This window comes from Tachysurus vachellii, chromosome 11 (genome assembly GCF_030014155.1).
Source record: "Tachysurus vachellii isolate PV-2020 chromosome 11, HZAU_Pvac_v1, whole genome shotgun sequence".
Classification (NCBI taxonomy): domain Eukaryota; kingdom Metazoa; phylum Chordata; class Actinopteri; order Siluriformes; family Bagridae; genus Tachysurus; species Tachysurus vachellii.
The window spans coordinates 21,437,612-21,458,718 of NC_083470.1; the positions used below are offsets into that span (position 1 = coordinate 21,437,612).

The 21,107-nt window shown below is 39.2% G+C and overlaps 2 protein-coding genes across 2 annotated transcripts; both read left to right on the forward strand.

The window, feature by feature from the left end:
• The first annotated feature begins 6,756 nt into the window (after positions 1–6,756).
• On the forward strand, positions 6,757–10,587 carry LOC132853672 (rhamnose-binding lectin-like). The gene is made up of 11 exons (XM_060881584.1): positions 6,757–6,790; positions 6,889–6,924; positions 7,051–7,095; positions 7,200–7,329; positions 8,786–8,895; positions 9,118–9,162; positions 9,261–9,396; positions 9,473–9,576; positions 10,016–10,060; positions 10,241–10,376; positions 10,482–10,587. The coding sequence occupies exons 1-11, from the start codon at positions 6,757–6,759 to the stop codon at positions 10,585–10,587; spliced, it is 927 nt and encodes a 308-aa protein (XP_060737567.1).
• Positions 10,588–14,721: 4,134 nt separating this feature from the next.
• Positions 14,722–19,866, forward strand: LOC132853474 (charged multivesicular body protein 4b-like). The gene is made up of 5 exons (XM_060881262.1): positions 14,722–15,024; positions 16,091–16,268; positions 16,407–16,521; positions 16,989–17,115; positions 18,763–19,866. The coding sequence occupies exons 1-5, from the start codon at positions 14,841–14,843 to the stop codon at positions 18,822–18,824; spliced, it is 666 nt and encodes a 221-aa protein (XP_060737245.1). The 5' UTR covers positions 14,722–14,840; the 3' UTR covers positions 18,825–19,866.
• Positions 19,867–21,107: the final 1,241 nt, after the last annotated feature.

Here is a 21,107-nt window from a genome sequence, read left to right on the forward strand (position 1 = left end):
TGACTGCAGCATCGAGCTGCTTCCCAATGCCACACCCCCGAGAGGCAGAATCTTCCCGCTCTCTCAGCCAGAGACCGAGGCCATGAATACTTATATCGAGGAGGAACTGGAAAAAGGGTTCATCCGGCACTCCGTGTCACCAGCATCATCCGGCTTCTTCTTCGTAAAGAAGAAGGATGGGGGCCTCCGCCCGTGCATAGACTATCGAGCTCTGAATGACGTGACCGTCAAATTCCGCTACCCGCTCCCCCTGGTCCCCTCAGCCCTGGAACAGCTGCCCCGGGCCAGGTTTTTCACTAAACTGGATTTACGCAGTGCTTACAACTTGATTCGCATCAGAGAGGGGGACGAATGGAAGACCGCCTTCTCCACCCAGTCCGGCCATTACGAATACTTGGTCATGCCGTTCGGCCTATCTAACAGTCCATCCGTGTTCCAATCCTTTATCAATGACGTGTTCCGAGACATGCTGGATCGATGGGTAATCATTTACATTGACGACATACTAGTATACTCTGAAACCATGGAGGCTCACGTCCAGCATGTACGTGCAGTGCTGAAAAGACTGATTCAACATCAGCTCTATGCTAAAGCAGAGAAATGCGAGTTCCACCAAACCTCTACGTCTTTTCTGGGTTACATCATCTCCGCTGGAGGGGTCGCCATGGACGAGTCCAAGGTGGAGGCAGTGTTAAAATGGCCCCGGCCCCAGACTGTCAAGGAATTACAACGCTTTCTCGGCTTCGCTAATTTCTATCGCCGCTTCATTCGTGGATTCAGCACCGTCGCGGCGCCACTCACGTCTATGACAAAAAAAAACTCATCCCGTCTGTCATGGTCACCTGAAGCAACTCGAGCGTTTCACCTGCTGAAAGAGCGCTTCACAACCGCTCCCATCCTGCATCACCCTGATCCGGTTCGGCCGTTCGTAGTAGAGGTAGACGCATCCAGCACAGGCATCGGAGCGGTGCTCTCTCAACGACAAGGTCCGGCTAACAAGTTGTTCCCATGTGCTTACTATTCTAAGAAACTATCTACCACGGAACGCAATTATGACGTGGGGGACCGTGAGTTACTGGCCATGAAAGCGGCCTTCGAGGAGTGGAGACACTGGCTAGAGGGCGCCCAACAGCCGTTCACGGTTATTACGGACCATAAGAACCTCGAATACCTACGCGCGGCCAAGCAGATGAATCCCCGTCAGGCCCGATGGGCCATGTTCTTCACACGGTTCAATTTCACAGTAACCTACAGACCCGGTTCGAGAAATATCAAAGCCGACGCACTTTCCCGCCTGAGTAATGAACCTGACCAACCCTCTCGGACAGAGACCATTATTCCCGAGACTCGAATTATCGCTCCAATCCAATGGGACATCATGACCCAGATCTCCCAGGCCAACGCGCTATCTCCACCTCCCAACGATTGTCCCGCTACCAAAACCTACGTACCCGAGACCTTACGCTCCGCCCTGTTACATCTGTTACACACTACACCCAGCTCCGGTCATCCCGGCGTATCAGCCACGCTCCATCTGGTACGAAACACTTTCTGGTGGCACACTTTTTCACACCGCCAGTTACAGAGAGCCATCCGCCGCCAGAAGCGCCAAGCCGACAGACGGCAGAAACCACATCCTGACTATCAGCCAGGGCAATGGGTATGGCTCTCCACCCGCGACATACGACTCCGTCTCCCCTGCAGGAAACTCAGCCCCAGGTTCGTGGGTCCTTTTAAGGTGCTTAGACAGGTGAATCCTGTTTCCTACCGCCTGGCACTTCCACCAGGCTACCGCATATCTCCCACGTTTCATGTTTCACTCCTTAAGCCTGCCGACGGTCCGAGAGGGGGGCGAGAGGAAACTGCCGAACCACCAGCGCCACCGCCCTTGCTGATCGGGGACGAGGTAGCGTACCAGGTTCGCAGCCTCCTTGACTCCAGACGCCGGGGCGGCCAGCTCGAGTACCTGGTCGATTGGGAGGGATACGGACCAGAGGAACGGTCATGGGTGAGAGCACGGGACATCCTAGACCCCTCACTTACTGCTGAGTTTCACCAGTCCCATCCAGACAAGCCAGCCCCTCGACCTCGCGGGCGGCCCCGACGGCGCGCTCTTCCTCGCTTCGGGAGCCGCTCGCAGGGGGGGGGGCTCTGTTATGAATGAAGCACCTGCCTTGTCTCCTGACCGCCACCAGAGGGAACCTTCACCCGAGTTCTAACGACTCCCGAACTACATCTCCCACAAGCCACCGCTCCTGTCATTACCACTACCAGCTGATCCCAATCACAGGCGTTCTATAAAACAGGATCTTGAACTTCCCTTCTCTGCGAAGTCTCGATTTGCCTCTGCTATCGGTCTGAGCGTTTGTCTGTCAGTGTATTCATGGTTTTGACTCTGTTTTGGTTTTTGCTCCCCTTTGTTATTGTCTGCCGCCTGCCCCGACCTTCTGCCTGTATTACCGTTTCTGATTTCTGCCTCACCTTTGATATTGTGACTGCCGATTCTGACCTACGCCTGTCTGTACCTCGAGCTTGTATTAAAAGCGTGCACATGGATCCTCAGTCTCATGACCTGTCATTACAGTATGAGTGTTTAACTCAGTTGCATTAGTTTTTGTAACAACTGATGGAGCGAAAGAAATTATGCTTTTTTTTGTAAGTTTTTGTAAGTTGATGAAGATTAGTTTATTAAATTTATATCTTTAAGACACGTAAAACACCCACGTTTGCACATCAATACCTGTACTGGGTGTTTTAGTTGCAAAACTTAAATGTAAGAAACGTATTCAACTAAAGTTATGAATACAAAGAACTTTTCAAATGTGTTAAATTGTATTCATATCTGCCGGCAGCGAGAGAAGAGGAAAGGCAGGAGTATAGGTCATGTTGGTGAGGGAAACAGAGGTGATGAGGAGGTGAAGGGCATGTTTGGTGTTAAGGAAAGGAACTTAGAAGGACAGAGACAGTGGTGAAATTTGCTAAGCAGATAAAAATGACCATAGTTAACACTTATTTCTAGAAGAGTGAGGAACATAGAGTTACATGGTAGAGTGGAGATAGGAGTATGCAGGTAGACCACATTCTATATAGACAAGGCAATCTGGGAGAGATTAGTGACTGTAAAGTGGTGGTAGAAGAGTTTGTAGCAAGACAGCATTGGCTGGTGATGTGTAAGATGTCTCTGGTGGAAGTTAAAAAGGAAGAATGGCATGAGGAATTTAGACAGAAGATGAGACAAGCTTTTGGTGGTCATGAAGAGCTTCCTGATGACTGGGAAACTACAGCAGAAGTGATCAGGGAGACAGGTATGAGGGTGCTAGGTGTGTCATCTGGTAGGAGAAAAGAAGATAAGGAAACATATTGATGGAATGAGGAAGTACAGTAAAGCATTCAGAGGAAGAGGCTAGCTACTGTAAAAAGAAATGGAAAATAGAAAGGATTGAAGAAAGTAGACAGGATTACAAGGAATCGCAGTGCAAAGTGAAGAGGGATGTAGCAAAGGCCAAACAGAAAGCATACGATGAGTTGTATGCCAGATTCAACATGAGGGAAGGCGAGAAGGACTCTGTCCAGATTAGTGAGACAGAGAGATAGAGATGGGAAGGATGTGCGACAGATAAGGGTAATTAAAGCTAACAAGCGAGGAGAGTGTGCACAGAAGATGAAAGAGTATTTTGAGGAGCTGATGAATGAGGGAAAATGAGAGGGAAAGACGGGAGGAAGAGGTCAATATTGTAGAGCAAGTAAAAGAAACGATTAGAAAGTATGAGGTAAGGAAGGCTCTGAGGCTAATCAAGAGTGGAAAGGCTGTTGGAAATGTGTAAAAGAGACAGCACTGGAGTTTCTATTTAGATTGTTCAACAGGATTTTAGAGTGAGAAGATGCTTGTAGAATAGAAAACGGAACTTTAAGAACAAGCGTGATGCAGTTGTAGCAGCTACAGAGGTATAAATTTAAAGCTATAGGAAAGAGTAGTGGAAGCTAGGCCAAGAATGGAAGTGGAGGTAGCAGAGATGAGGATGTTGGGGTTCTCTTTAGGAGTGATGTGGATGGACAGGATTAGGAATAAGCACATCAGAGGGACAGCTCAGGTTGGCTGTTTTGGAGACAAGGTCAGAGAGGCTAGATTGAGATGGTTTGGACATGTACAGAAGAGGGAGATGTTATATTGGTAGGAGGATGTTGGAGATGGAGCTGCCAAGTAAGAGGTCAAGAGGAAGGCCATAGAGGAGATATATGGATGTGTTAAAATAGGACATGAAGGTAATTGGTGCGAGTGTAGAGGATGCAGAGGATAGAGTTAGGTGGAAACAGATGATTCACTGTGGTGACCCTTAACTGTAAAACCGAAAGAAGAAGAAGAAGAAGAAGAAGAAGAAGAAGAAGAAGAGATAGAATTGTTGTATTCGCAATAATTGTACACTTAATTCAAATAGCTGAAATGTTTTTAAATGGAATGCATGACATTTTGACATGACATTCTTTGTAAGATGCATAGCAAATAAGTACATGCCAAATCTGTCACAGAAAGGGCACGTAAACAGGATGAGGTCACATTGCTGAATATTGCTTGTTCTTCATGTTTCAACACTGACCTGTTTTTTTTCATCATTTGCAAGATGTACATTCATCTAAAATGGGCACATGACAATGGCTGACCCTTTAAAAGAAAAATGTAAAGAGACTCTTAAGCTAAATTATGTGGTCTTCGTTCATTCATTTTCTACCGCTTATCCGAACTACCTCGGGTCACGGGGAGCCTGTGCCTATCTCAGGCGTCATCGGGCATCAAGGCAGGATACACCCTGGACGGAATGCCAACCCATCGCAGGGCGCACACACACACACTCTCATTCACTCACGCAATCACACACTATGGACAATTTTTCGAGAGATGCCAATCAACCTACCATGCATGTCTTTGGACCAGGGGAAGAAACCAGAGTACCCGGAGGAAACCCCCGAGGCACGGGGAGAACATGCAAACTCCACACACAAGGTGGAGGCAGGAATCGAACCCCCAACCCTGGAGGTGTGAGGTGAACGTGCTAACCACTTAGCCACCATGCCCCCCATATGTGGGCTTGTTAATTCTATTCATTTAAAGCTAGTTATTCCAAATGAATGAGTTTTACTTGTAATTATGCTATGCTTTAATATGGCAGTGTTTGAAACATGGAGGCGATTGTAAGTGCAGGTAGAGCAGGTTTTATTAAACACACTTGAATGGCTATACCAAAATCCTATAAACATTAGTGATGGCCGGTTCGTGAACGAATCGTTCTTTTGAACCGGTTCTTTTTAGTGAACTGAACCAGTTCACCAAATCGGACTGATTCGTTCTAAACAGTTCGCGTCTTGAGTCAGCGCTGATCCACAAGTTACTAAAGTTACTCACTTTCGGTCATGCCTGACAGCCCCTCCGACTCTAAATAAACTAATATCCAGGAGTATATGTATCTCCTGTACACTGAACTGAGACATGTGCTGAGAGAACTGTGAGATCGAGCTGTTGATACTGCGCATGCGTGAATCACTGAACTGATACAGCGAATCATCAGTACTCTGAACTGAGAACTGTTTCTTTCGGACGCGTCCGACATACTGAGAACCGATGAGCTGTTGTTACTGCGCATGCGTAAATCACTGAACTGATACAGCAACAAATGGAAATGGTTATGATTTAATGTCTTATCAATGTATGAGTGTTCAACTCAGTTGAATTCGTTTTTGAAACAACTGATGGAGCGAAAGAAACATTTCAAAATTATGCTTTTTTTTGTAAGTTTTTGTAAGTTGATGAAGATTAGTTTATTAACTTCATATCTTTAAGACACGTAAAACACCCACGTTGGCACATCAGTGCCTGTACTGGGTGTTTTAGTTGCAAAACTTAAATGTAAGAAACGTATTCAACTAAAGTTATGATTACAAAGAACCTTTCAAATGTGTTAAATTGTATTCATATCTGCCGGCAGCGGCGGGATGAAGGAATTTACGTTATTACGTCATTGTGAATGTGAACTGGTGAACTGGATTATTGAACCTGTTCATTAAAACGAACTGTCCAAAAGAACCGATTCGCGGAAAAGAACCGAACTTCCCATCACTAATAAACATACTGTACAGAGGTCTGGCAAACAGAAAATAGACATTAACAGGCTATATCGAGAACATATAAATAAAAAAGGACCTCTGTGTCCCATGTGACTACTTTTTTGCATATAATAAATTGGTTAGATTTTGAGTTCCTTTTCAATCTTAATTTATAAAATTTCTCATAATTTTACTGAAAAAAGTTAAAATCCGTTATGTTGCCTGGATTTAATATGGTACAGTAAAGGGTTAATTAATCGCCTCTCATAATGTTGGATATTAGAAAAAATGGTTCTTTGAAGTATGGTACTCATTTTTTTCCATCTGGTATAAAATGACAGAAAAAGCAAAAACTCGAACTTACACCTAACTTTCACATATTTTTCTGAATTCCTGCAAACCTGTTTGTCATTAAACTCATTATAATGACACCATAATGGCTTGAAATATACTCATACTTATTTAGATATAAATAAAATTATATATAATTATCTACAATTATAATGTATCCTGGGGGTCTAGGGAGAGGCTTTAGTGCAATTTTTTTGTTTTCAGTTACATGATATACTATATATAAGGAGATCAGAGCCAGTGGTGCAGCACTTCAACACATCCCACAGCATCTACATCAAACATCACTGCTTCAACACATTCAGCATCATGATGCTCTGCCTGAAGCTCACGCTACTCACAGGTAAGTTTCTTCCATGCTTTTCCATATGAACTCCATGTTTGTGTTAATCTAATTTTTACCTCTTCCATTTGTGTTTGTTATCTGTGTTTACTTTACAGTGCTTATTGCAGCACCTGGTTTGCATGTTTCTGGAGGTAATATTTTAATGCAATTAAACACCTTTTTCATATAACCTAACATGTAATAACTGTTTTACAGAGAACATAAACAAATCAGTCAGGTTGACTTTAAATATCTGTGTGAATAATTTGTTCTTTCAGAAACTGTGATTACCTGTGATGGTGATGTCCAGCGCCTCTCTTGTGGTAAGTTTAAATGTCTTTCATAGTGTAGAGCTGTATAAAAACATTGCATTATCAAAGGAAACTAGATAAAGCAATTCTGTAAGTCTGTATTCGATGTGTTTTAGACACTGGAGTGATACTGGTCACAACTACTGTGTACGGCCGTTCAGACAGCAAAATCTGCAGTAATGCACCTCGCAATCTTAATGTTACTGATACCAGCTGCTCCAGTACCGTTTCCACTATTGCTGACAGGTACAGTGTTTCTTAGTTTATACTATACACAATACATGTACAATAACTGGCAGAAATGTAAACAAAGTTCATTTGTTATCAATTTTATAAATGTATGAAATAATTGATGCCACTGTGCTACTAAGTGCTAGAATCTAAAAGAAGGTGTTTTTCTACAACACCATAACTATACAATCAGTGTTGTATAAAGTATAAGAAAGCAATACCTGAGTAAAAGTACAAGTATCGTACTAGAAAAAGACTTTGGTAGAAGTGAAAGTTACCTTTTAGAATATTACTCAAGTAAATGTCTTAAAGTATCTGATATATACTGTACTTAAGTATCAAAAGTCATTTTCTGATATTTAATGTACTTAAGTATTTGAAGTAAAAGTAAAATTTCAGTGATTTTTGGTAGGCATAAGAGGCACTTCATCCGGTAGGAAGAATCTTTCATTCCAATGTACAGAAACATTTCTTGTAAATATGGCCATCGGTGTGTAACGTTATTTTCTTCACCCTGTTCACCGAGTTCACGACTATCGTCGGGGTGGTCGTCTACGATAATGGGATGTCCTCCAGTAGGTGCTTCCATGGCAGTTTCAGTTGTGCTTCCTCCTCCTTTGGCAACATTACGCTGAAATAGTGCGTGCGGAGCGTGTGTAATGCAATCTAGGAGCAGTGATTCACCAAACCTCCCTTATTGCAGTCGCACACATTTCTTCTGATTTTATTTTGTAGAAACGAGTAACGAAGATGCTTAGTGGAAATATAGCAGAGTAAAAGTATACATTTTATAAATGTATACATTAAGGTGTTGGGCTACTGATCGGAAGGTCATGGGTTTGAACCCCAGGTCCACCAAGCTGCCACTGCTGGGCCCCTGAGCAAGGCCCTTAAGCCTCAGTTGCTCAGTTGTAAGTCACTCTGGATAAGGGTGTCTGCTAAATGCCATAAATGAAAGGTGACATAAATTTAAATAGCAAAGTACAGATACGTGAAATTTCTACTTAAGTACAGTAACGAAGTATTTGTACTCCGTTACATTACAACACTGTATACAATAAACAACATTACTGTTGCAAATTTTATATTAATAAACTTGTTTAATAGATTATTCTTTCTTTAGTAATTACTTACACTTGTATGGCTAATACTAATTATTAATTATGTAAATAGATGTTTATTTAATATTTATGGTAGGAGTCTCAGTGTATCAGTGCTTTGTAATGATCAGTAAGGTTTCCAACAAGGGCAAGTTATGTCATTTCAAGAGAGAGGAACAAAAAGAGTTTGTGCTGGTGAGGAAATGACAGTCTAAAGCTGCTATAACATACAAAATAAGGGAAACTGACTTGAAACTGACTATATTGTATTATAAATACATTATATATAATATTGTATTATATAACTGTAAAAATATAAAATGTATGATACATAACCCTGCTGAGCGTATTTGGTCTGTTTACCCAAACAGATGCAATGGACTAAGAGAGTGTGAGGTAAAGACAAATTTACTTGGCAGCTCTAACCCATGCAAAGGAACCTACAAATACTACACTACCACTTACGACTGCATCAATGCCCGTAAGTAGTCTATGCCTGGTATTGTTTCGGTGTTGGCAGGTGAACCTCCAGCCCAGCATCAAATCCCTAACCAATTTTTCATTCTCTGCTGATGAAACCTATCACCACCACCATGCTTCTTGGTTTTGATGAAGTTCTAGGATGAAGAGTAGTGTTGGGTAGCTTCTTCTTAAAATGTACACTTATGAAAGCTCATTTATTTGCTTTATCTCCTTTATCTAGGGGATGTCGTGGTCTGTGAGCACGGCTACCGCACACTGGATTGTGGTAAGAAAAATTTGTCCTCATGGTTACAGTATTATGTTTTTTAATTACTTTTTATGTTAGTGCTGAAATAACGCAGGCTTGACTGTATATTTGTACAGGGGCGGATACAATTAATATCATGAATGCAAACTTCGGGCGCGCTGATACTGTAACCTGTTCACGTGGAGTCAAAGACGATTCGACCCATAAAACCAACTGCTATGCTCCAAACACATTCTCAACTGTCAGATCACTGTGAGGACTTTTTTATTTTTTTACATTTTTTTCATAACCTGCTCAAGGCTAGGTTAACATTTGCTTTTGTTTACAGGTGCAATGGACAGCACAAGTGCACAGTAGAGTCTTCCTCCTCCGTTTTCAAAGATTCTTGTAAAGAAACTGCTAAATACCTCACAGTGTCCTATACGTGCTTAAGTGAGTAATCCGAAAATGTTTTCTGTAATCTTGGGTAAACAGAAAAGAACTTATGCCCTTATGAGCTATAACTAAAGTTGCGTATAGCAAATAACTTTAATGCAGATAACATTAAATTAACAAGAACAAATTAATTTAAATAAGACTAAACCTTATTAATATTTATGTTTACTAAGAAACTAAACATAATCTTTTATGCACCTGTAGCATCAACAGTCATTAATTCACTTTACTTCAAAACATCCAGTTGCAGGGTAAATTAATAAAAAATGTATTTCTTTTAATTTCAGAAAAATTAAAGTCCAATAAATTCCATTTTTTTCCATTTCTTTATTTATTTATTATGCACACTCAAAGTATTTGATGGTTTTATTTATTATTTGGTTTTATTTATTTTATTTATTTATATGGTTTCAAACACTTAATATGTTTCCTGCAGAGACACTTATGACCTGTGAACAGAATATTGCTGGCCTGACATGTGGTTTGTGCCGCTATTTTATCCCTTCTTTTATATCAAACCTTATCTCAACCTATAAGAAGACATTAATTTAATTTTCATGCCCTATGAGAGTTGAGTAGTGATGAGTGTAAGTAAATTTAGCATTCCTTTTCCACTGCTCACATTAATAGTCTGTTTTTCCTTTGTGATAAATGCTTTCAGGTAATCTCAAAATCAAGATCAGCAGCGCTAGCTTTGGCCGAACCGATTCCACCACATGTTCATCAGGACGACCTGCCATTCAACTTTCCAACACAATGTGCTACGCCTCTAACGCACTAAAAATAGTTAATGATAGGTAAAATAAGCAGTGGCCTTTATCAGTACACATAATCATTATAATTGGCATGCAGTACTGATATCTGTGGATAAAATTTCTAATTAAATCCCTATTGGTTTCCAGGTGTAATGGACAGAGCAGCTGTCAGGTACCTGCTTCAAATTATGTATTCTCTGATCCCTGCGGTGGCACCTATAAGTACCTGACGATCGTGTACAGCTGCATCTAACTGTGAGTTTCTTTCTTTCTGTCTCTGTCTTTCTCTCTTTGATTTATAACACAGTGTTGAGGAATTCTCTCAATGCTGGCTTGTTAGAAAGTCATTAATATTCTATAACAGCAGACGTGATCATAGTGCTAGCTAAAATTTAAATGACACCTTTATAATCATTCTAATACATTATCATTTCTATATTTACACACCAAGTCTCTGGTACCTGTATCAGCATTTTTTAACATGAAAAGGCCTTTAGGAGTCAGTTGGTTCGTTGGTTTGTTAATAGGTTAGTTTGTTGATAAATTTTAAAAAAGTAATAATTGGAAAATTGCTGTTGTATAAGAGAATTAAAACAGGGTTGTTATTGAATAATAAATAATTAAATTCAGGGTACTAAAAAAACGTTCACATCACCGATCACGTCACCCTGTTAATTTTTTTTTCCATAACAAAATGATTCTTGACATTTTAATGCTTCTTATTAAAGTCAAAACGTGTAAGAAACAAACAAGCCACAATTAAAAATTGTAAGGCCAAAGATTTAAATTTTAAAATGTGTAACTTATTGTTAATTTTGTACAAAATCTCAAAAGTTGATGCAAGACAAAATATTCCAAACTTAAATAAAATTACTTTTGTTAAACAAACTTTTTACGTTCATCTTTTTTCTAAAACTTATCACTTATTTTATACACTATGATAGTTATTTTATGTGCAGTACTTTAACAATTCTTTTTTCCTGCTATTCACAGACTTGAGGGACTGCAGCTTTCTCCCAAGTGGCCTCTGTTCAGTCTGAAAAGGAATCAGATTTAAATATGTAATCATGCACATCATAAAGTGCAGAAGTCTGGGTGTTGGGATACTAACATTTTGTTTTATAATCAGTTGCTCTAATGATTTCATTTTGAAAACTTGTAATCAGTTCCTCCTAAAGAAATCCACTTACTAATGATCCTGTTTCTATACTTCAATAAATTCTCTGAGTGCAAGCATAACAGTTGAGAGTTGTGTGAATTTATTTTAAATTCAGCCAGTGCAAGTCTAATCCACAGGCAGATACTGTAGAAAGCTCATAAGAAACAGCCTCAGTGTTATAGTACAAATTGGCATAATTAAGAGGTCATTAATTACATTCATTAAGTTATTAAATCTGGTGGTGTCTTTGTATTCAAGGTAGGTCTAAATTAGATTGTTAGGCTGTCATAAATGTATTACATCTTTTGTTTTTCACCTCTCAAACACAGAAAAGGCAGTTAACCTTGTAAAGAATGTAATTGCAGTTACTATTATGCATTAGTAAGGTAAATGCTGCTAAAGTGATTATAACATTACAAAATACAAAAAGGTTTGTTTTACACTGAGTGTTTAAAATAAACATAGAGGGGAGACCAGTCACTGAGTCACATTTTATGTTTCTATTAGAAATTTTATATTTTGTATAAGTGAACCCATTGTTATATTCCTGTCCTACATAAATTATATATATGTATACTGTGTACTATCTCAAACCAGGCAGACAGACAGGAAGTGAACGCAGGATAATTAATTAATATAATTGTGCCATGATTAATTAGTATAATTGTTTAAAATAATTGATACCACTGTGCTCCTATATACTAGAAACTAATTGGTCACATGGTGTTGATTAATGTTCTAAAACAACAGACTCTACTCAGCAACTCTAGATAATAGACAATTGTACAATTGCAATTAAAAACTTGTTTAATACATTCTTTCTATAGTAACTACATACACAGGAACATGTATTGCTAACATTCAGCATGAATTGTTTCATCTTAAATAACCTTGGAGAGGAGGCCAGTCAATGAGTTACATTTATTGTTTTTATTAAGTTATTAATATGTTGTGTAGCTGAACCTGTTGTTATATTCCTGGCATACATAGTTATATACATACATATATACAGTATATTGGTTTAGATTTTATTTATGGACATTTTACTTTCTAAGTATTATACATTGTTATGATCCCAAATGGTGTTTAGGGGTATGGTTGGGATGTAACAATATGAAATGATTATAAAATTAGATTTCTGGTGTGTATGTGGCAATCAACGACAAGGACAACAAATAGTGGGTACAACCTGTCTCTATTATCATACAAATGGTGGTGACAAAGGTGATAATATTAACGATATCTACAGAAAAATGATAACAAAAAACACAAAGGGGAAAAGAGACATGAGCAGTGCCAAAACAAAGAAATAAGCAAAACAAAACTGCGCTAGCTTGAACATAACACTCTAACCTGAACTACAAAGGAAAGTAATAAAACAAATCTTCAGCATCGATGACGCACTAACTAACCTATACTTCCTATCCAAAAAAAGATACAGAGGGTGGCACACGCTCCTAACCTAGTGTGTCTAATACAGAAAAGCTTACCTTAGTGCTGCACAATGTATGTCACGTGACGTACTCACCTGTCTAGTTTTCCCCAATATAAACAAAGTCATATCCACAAAGCGAAGAAACACAAGCATCCAGATGCAGAACGAGTGACTAACAAGTCACCTACACAAAGTGACCCTCAAGTCACATACACAAAGTGACCCTCAAGTCACATACACAAAGTGACCCACAAGTCACATACACAAAGTGACCCACAAGTCACATACACAAAATAACTAACAAATTGGGATACATGAACAGTCTGACATACTAAAACCAAGTGAACAACAATAGCCCTCTAACAAATTAGCCCACGTCTTCTTTCTCCTTCTGTTTCTGTTTGTCTCTGTTTCTGATTCTAATCTTGATTCTGATTCTGATTGACTGGTGGATCGACGGGTGACGTCACACAGGATAATGAAGATTGACAGGAAGTGTCCAATGGTAGGGATCTGAAAAGATAGATAGTGGAGCAAAGAGAGAGAGAGAGAAAACACAGAACCCACAAGCATAGAACGTATCATGCATAATCAATAAAACATTTGGAATTTACAAAAGATTATAAAATTCTAAAAAGAAAATAAATAAAAAGAATTTCTGATAGATTGCACAGTTTTGAAGTGTAAATACTTAAATACTTAAATACCTGTACATTCTTGACCTCTGCCCCCTCTAACCTCCCTATTCCACTTCCCTCCCTCTCATTGAATCAGAATCAGCTTTATTGCCAGGCATGTTTTCACATGCGAAGAATTTGTTTTAGTGACAGAAGCTTCACAGTGTAACAGAATGACATATACATTCTAGACGAAACTGTATGTACACATTTACAGGTGTGAAATGTGCAGTTGAAATATACATATACAAATATAGGCAATTGTATGTACAAATTTGCAAGTGTGAGAAATGGGCAATTAAGGTATACAATATATACAATTTGTATGTACACATGTGCAGTTGTGAAATGTGCAATTTAAGTAAACAGTAAACAGATGTAATCACATGTAATCTCTCTTACTACGAATGACTTTCATCTCTGACCTTTCCAGATGTTCCACCTTTCCTCCACCTGCTCATAATTTCAGTTCAAGATATCTATAATCTAGTTTTGTCTAGTTAAAATTGAATTTAAGATATCTAATAAAAAAAGACACTATACTGTAGATATCTTTAATTGAGGGGAGTTGATGATATCTGGAACTGGAATTGTGACTAGTGGTTACTAGAATTATGGATAGTCATAATTTAGTTCCATTTCACATTTCACATTGCGGATATCTACAACTGAATTAAAGATATAGGGAAGTTCCATACAAGTTCCATGTTAAGGGAAATTCCATAGACATGAATGGGAAAAGTGACGTCATTCGTCCTAGAAAGAATGACGTTGTGGATATCTGAAAAGACAGTTGTGGATAGGAGGAATGCCATTTTGGATATCTGAAATTTTCATTTTGACTAGGCAGAACTGAATTACGGATATCTATTATACATATCCAGACTAGCCATTAAATGTTAAAACGGCTTGCCATAAGGAAACACCTAAACCACCTCACGCGCTCGTGACTCATACACTAGAGGCTACGTCATGCGAGTTCGCGCATGCGCATTGACAGTGAAACGTGTGTTTTCAGGTTTGCTTGGAATGTTCTGCATAGTTACAGTGGCTTTTAGCGCGCGCGCCTTGTGGTGGCGCTCACGAGCCCAGTATGATACCGTGACGTAAGCGGGCCTGAAGGCGGAAGTTCAAGCATCAACAAGCCCTCCGTCAGTTTTTTTTTTAGGAGACCCAGACGGACGTGAACGTTGTTGAGATTTATTTGTGTGTTTAAACAGAAAACTTTAGCTACCATGGCTTTGTTTGCGAAAATATTCGGGAGCGGTGGGAAAGGAGACAAAGCCCCGAGTCCTCAAGATGCGATCCAGAAACTGCGCGAGACGGAAGATATGTTGTCGAAGAAGCAGGATTTTTTGGAAAAGAAGATTGAGATGGAATTGATAACGGCGAAGAAGAACGGAACGAAAAACAAACGAGGTAAACCGTTAGTGAGCCTTCTTTTTTCACCGTAATTAGGTGATTTGGACATGAAATAGGTGGGAGGAATGGTTTGTGTGTGTGTGTGTGTGTGTGTGTGTGTGTGTGTGTACGCCTTTAAATATGTCACCCAGCCCAAATCAGCCATTTCCAAACACAAACCTCTTCTATTATGCCTTATATTTGGAGTTTGTTTATGGAAAGCCACTGATCTCTCAAGGGAAATAACATTCTGAAAGACGTCCATGTTAATCTTTATAAGCAGCACATAATCCTAAATTTATTTCGTCAAGACTTTTAATGTTTCTTTAAAACTTTGGTCTGTACCTTTTCCTCTATTACCCACAATGCCAGAAAACCTGCTGATCATGTTGCCTGTAGGAAGTAGGCCTTACAATAGTGGCCTTCAGCTCCAATGTACAGAGTAAAGCAGCAGCTATTTTAGTGCTTTTGTCTGTCCAGCTGTGTCCCTTCTACATTTGGACACTCTGTCAGACTTTAATTCTTTAATACAGACTTCTGTCTGTTCCATCATGGTCGTCTTATCTATAAATACTTAAATCTGCCCTCGCTGGAAAATTATGAGTGAAAAAACAAGTTGATGCTTGATATGATGTCTGATGTATCCCATGAAATTAGTTCCTCCCTTATTATGTCACAATGTGATGACAGCATGTCGTCTGACAACTGCTAACAGGAATAATGAAAATAAGACGCCAACTTTCGCTTAAGCCCCAGAATCAACAAACGCATCACACACATACATTTTTTATAAGTATTTCAGGATGCAGGTTTCCTTTAATAAACTTGCATGTTAAGGAACTAGAAGCTCAGTCAAATGTATTCATTTTGTTGTGTAAATTGAATTGATTATGGTTAATGCTCAAGCAAATTGCTTGTAATGTAACATAAGGCACAGAATATACAAAAAAAAACACAAATAAGCACTGAAACAAAAGTGCATTAAGAATACAATAAATAAAATACAATATAATTTAGTAAGGAAAAGAAAAACAGGTAAAGCATGGATTCCTGTGGGAAAATGGATGTTATCTGCTTTCTCAAGCTGCACTCCAGGCCCTGAAGAGGAAGAAGCGTTATGAAAAGCAGCTGGCTCAGATCGACGGCACTCTGTCCACCATCGAGTATCAACGAGAAGCTTTGGAAAACGCCAACACGAACACAGAAGTACTCAAGAACATGGGCTTAGCCGCCAAGGCCATGAAGAACGCTCACCAGAACATGTATGGTTTTGTGTTCTTCTGTGATCCTTTTAATAACAGCTGTGCATGAACTGTTCTGCTATAAGCTACATTTTAATAAAGTAATTGTGATGGTGTTCTTTGACCTTTTATTAATTTAATCCCTTTTGTGTTTTTTAGGGATATTGACAAAGTGGATGAGCTCATGCAGGATATCACAGAACAGCAGGAGCTGGCACAGGAGATCTCGGATGCTATTTCAAAACCAGTTGGCTTTGGAGAAGAGTTTGACGAGGTACCTGGATTCCTTTGGACATACAAACTATGCTTTGGATTTTAGTCATTGTGTGTGCAGTATGTCAAAGCATGTGAACTCCCACGTGAACTGGTTGCACAATAATGCTTGGAAATTCCAAGCTGCATTCCAGTTTACTGCCACCTTCTAAAATAAGAGCCTTTTCTATAGTTGTAATGACGGTAAAAAGAACGCAGAAGAGAAATGTTGAAATGTTGTGATAAAAATATACAGTGAAAGATAAAGCATAAACATGTAGTCTAAGGTGTAGTATAACATGTAGTATAACTGGATAAATGCCGTCATGGACAAATAATCTGCAGATTGGAATTTTTGGATTTCTAAGCATGAGCAAATCTGTCACTTTAGCTTAGTTAATAGACTGTACTAGGAAGTTTGTTAATTAGTAAAATAAATAAATAGTTAAAACTCACTGAATTATTTATTCCGTGTTTTTTCTCTGCTAGGATGAATTGCTCGCTGAACTGGAAGAGTTGGAACAGGAGGAACTGGACAATACATTGCTGGAAATTGGTGGCACTCAGAACGTCTCACTGCCCAGCGTGCCTGCAACCTCATTACCTTCCCAACCAGGTAACACAGACAGCGGCAGTAACAACATACTCAAAACCATCTGCTTATGCATGTGTACATAAACTCATAAAATTCAATGGATTAATACCTGTACATCTGCCCGTAGGTGTAGTTATCCAATCAGCCAATCACATTGCAGCATGGCAGTGTGTAAATTCATGCACATAAAGATCAAACATCCCTCAAAGAAAAGCAACAAAAATACAGTAGAACTTGCCTAACTCCATAATGCACAAAACAAAAAGAAAGAAAAGAAACGATGAAATGTACAAAGTGAAAGATTAACAGAGCTAAGTCTGAAAGAGAAACCCAAGCTCAAAAGTCAAGAAAACAGACACGAGTCAAACACCAGAACAGAGAACTCTAATCACAAGTACAACAAATTCACTGACAACACACATACACCACTTCTACCATCCTCCTTCTTCTTACTTAAACGGGATTTAAATGTTGGTTTGTTTCCAAACAGCGTTTACTCGTATTTATCCCCTTGGCCAATTTAGATGCTTGATCCGCCTATGGAAAGGTTTCAGCCAATAGAATCGGATCGAAAGCGCAAAATTAGCGACATTCACAGCATAATCCGATAGTAAGATATATAATTAGTGTGTCTGGGGTGATGTCCAATTGCCTTCTTTGTTTTGTAAGCCTCTCCCGGACAAGGAAAGGAGCATAGGCAACAAACAGTAGATTTTTGTGATGCATACATGGGATGACAAGAAATGAGTGGTAAGAAAGGTATGAGCAAATTTAGTGTCATGACCTGTATGAAAGTCTAGTGGTTTTTTGCTTCTAGCTCTGTGAGTTTTGGTCACAAAGTGCTGATCATTATACTGTCAGAATCTGTAGATTCTTAGCTTTCAAAACCAAGGTTTTGTTTGTATCCTGTAATGGTCGATGTCTTGGGTCAGTTTTGTTACATATGCAATATTTACAGATTTTTTTCTGTCCATTTAGCTGCTGCATGTGTAGATACATTCAGGAGTAGATGCATTGTTTTTGAACATAATTTACATTTTTAGCTCATGGAAGAGATTAAATAGGGTCATCAATAATGATGGCAACACGCTGGATCAAGGCAGGCTGGAAACTCTGTCTGGGAATCGGACCTGCACACAAAACATTGCACATGTCAAGATCTAAGAAGTTCTAACAATTGGAAAAATTGAAGTATTTCACTAATTTTGGATGAATCTCCTGGGATTTTATTTTACAGAGCAGTCTTTAGAGTTTACAGAGAAAGGTGCAAAAATTGAAATGAGAGGTCAGAGTGACTGGCCAGAATGCCCAATAATCACTATTTTCAACTGTTGAGAAGAACAGCATCTCAGGAAACACACGGAACCTTAGTGTAAGTATGAATGGCCACAAAAGCAGAGGACCACATGGGGACCATCTGACCTCACACTTTGTAGCAGTCAGAAAACCTGATTGTAAGCTTTGAAACTAGACTTTGTCATTGAAAATAGAAATCTAAGTATGTACTTTGTTAAAATACCATCATTATTATATGAAATCACTACAAACCCTAGTAAATATTTCAAAGGGAATTTCCAGCCCCAGGGATTTGTAAAGAATTAAAAACTGAGTGAAATATCTAGTATCCATTACAGGACTCTTCTTACCCCACTGTTCTTCTGTCTACAGCCAAGAGCAGAAAGGAAGAGGATGACGATGATATGGAGGAACTGAAGGCTTGGGCAATGTGAACAAGACCAAACATCCGGGTTGTCTAATCACTCACTGTGGTGGACTGATTTCCAGAGTCGACTTGAACACCTTCAGAGAGTTAACATTGCAGAACCAATTGTCTAGGGAATTGTAGCTTCGATTAATGGCTTAGGTACGGAAACAAAAAAAACTGTCCGTGGGGATTTTAAAGAGGCTATGAAAGCAAAACAATCAGACACTTTTTTTTTTTTTTTTTTTTTTTTTTTTTGTGAAATGATTCGGCTAATGTTTGCTTACAGATATTTTGATGTTCCTCTCCTATTGTTGCTCATTTTCCCTCTTGAAATTCTAATGTAATCATACCGAACCCACTTAAAGACATCTACCTCTATCTGTTTATTAAACACTTACAACAAGTGGGATCCACAATGTCTGTCTGGGAAAGTATCCTGATCACACCAATCCACACTTAACTTGTGTTTTCATGGTGATGACGATGCTTGTGTATATACAAGTGTCACATTTCTTTTGCATGTGTGACTTGCGTTTTGAAACCTCTCCACTGACTCTCATTATACAGTAATAGATTTGGGTCTGATATTCTAAGCTTGATCTGAGTGCTGTTGTTTTAGGAGTATTATTTAAACATCCAGGGCTGTTTTTGATCTATATATTTTTTTTTGTTCTAATTCATTCATCATAGATTCTTATATCAGAAAAATATAATGTAGAAATCCATGCAATTTGTTACAGCCCACATTTTCTTCATCAACGTCTCAACAAATTGTTGTATCTTACCTGCAACTATCCTGCTGAAATCTCAAAGCACGTCCGTCTGATGTATCACTGTTCGTTTGGGTGAAAGGGTTATAAAGTTGGAAGCAAACTCTAAAGCTACTTTTTTTTTTTTTTTTTTTTTTTTTTTTTTTTTGGAAAAGATCCCTAGGAATACACCAACTTACTTTATCTTTTGTAAAGAACCTTCGATATAACAGCAAGGTGTGTCATGTGTACATTTGTATGTTTGAGATTATCCAGATGAAACCTTTATTTGAAAGATCATTAAACTGTTCGATTCTTTGTGCTGGTGTTTTTGTCTGTGTTATGGTTGGTGGGATGTCCTGCATCAAGCAGGCCTGCGATTCATTTTGCACTTTAAGCATATAAAAATGTATGTGCGCTGCTGTGCCTTAATAATTGGCATTCTTATGCAACATGCAAAAGTGACATGACATGTCTTAACATGAATATTCTAATGTGTGTAATATCAAACACCAAAGGTGCAAGAAGCATGTTACATTAAATACATTTTTAGATACTGCAATTGTGTGTAATCTGTTTTAGAGTCCTTTAGTTTGAATATATGTAAGTGTGCTTCAGGTTACATGCTTACTTCTCAAAATTGGTCAGCTGAATTCATGGTTTTCTGCAATAAAGTGAATCACTAAGTGTCATGGCCTCCTGGAATGAATAGACATTATATTGCAAAACAAAGGTAGTCAAACACAAGTGACATGTCAGTGATTTAGTATTTGATACAGTCCCTATATCACGGAATCAAGTTATAAAGAATGTAGTCAATATAGGAATGTGTCTTTCTAACATCCTATAATAGCTCAAATAAAAGCTTTACAGTGATTACAGGCTTGTGGGTTGAAGGTAGTAGCAAGCCCACTCACATTGTGTCAGATTTTTCTGGCTTATCTGAAAGACTCCACTGGACCTTTACAGGACCCCCTGCAGTTTGCTTATCGAGCAAACAGGTCAGTGGATGATGCAGTAAACTTTGGCCTGCATTACATCCTGCAACACCTGAATAAATCAGGGACTTATGTAAGGATCCTGTTTGTAGACTTCAGTTTGGCCTTTAACACCATCATTCTACCACTCCTCCAGACCAAACTAACCCAGCTCCCTGTTCCTAAGTTCTGACAGATAGGCAGCAGAAATTCATGTCAAACAGCCGCTCAACCAACACTGCCGCCCCTTGAGGTTGCGTTCTCTCCCCACTGCTCTTCTCCCTGTACACCAAGACTCTAATGGCCCCTCTGTCAAGCTCCTAAAGTTTGCAGACAACGCTACAGTCATCGGCATCATCAAGGACGGAGACGAGTCTGCCTACAGACAGGAGGTTAAAGAGCTGTCTGTCTGGTGCAGTCACAACAACTTGGAGCTCAATACACTCAAAACAGTGGAGATGATAATATCCTTCAGGACAAACCCCCATGCACTCCACCCACACTCACCATCATGAACAGCACTTGTGGCTGCAGTGAAGGCATTCAAGTTCCTGTGCTCTACCATCTCCCAGGACCTGAAGT

Bases quoted from the DNA above. Each gene is read 5' to 3' on its own strand.
- LOC132853672 (XM_060881584.1), top strand. From the start codon at position 6,757: ATGATGCTCTGCCTGAAGCTCACGCTACTCACAG. The intron at 6,925-7,050 runs GTAATATTTTAA...TTGTTCTTTCAG, and splicing joins TGGTTTGCATGTTTCTGGAG to AAACTGTGATTACCTGTGAT. The intron at 9,577-10,015 runs GTGAGTAATCCG...TGTTTCCTGCAG, and splicing joins AGTGTCCTATACGTGCTTAA to AGACACTTATGACCTGTGAA.
- LOC132853474 (XM_060881262.1), top strand. From the start codon at position 14,841: ATGGCTTTGTTTGCGAAAATATTCGGGAGCGGTGGGAAAGGAGACAAA. The intron at 15,025-16,090 runs GTAAACCGTTAG...TGCTTTCTCAAG, and splicing joins CGGAACGAAAAACAAACGAG to CTGCACTCCAGGCCCTGAAG. The intron at 16,269-16,406 runs GTATGGTTTTGT...TGTGTTTTTTAG, and splicing joins AAGAACGCTCACCAGAACAT to GGATATTGACAAAGTGGATG.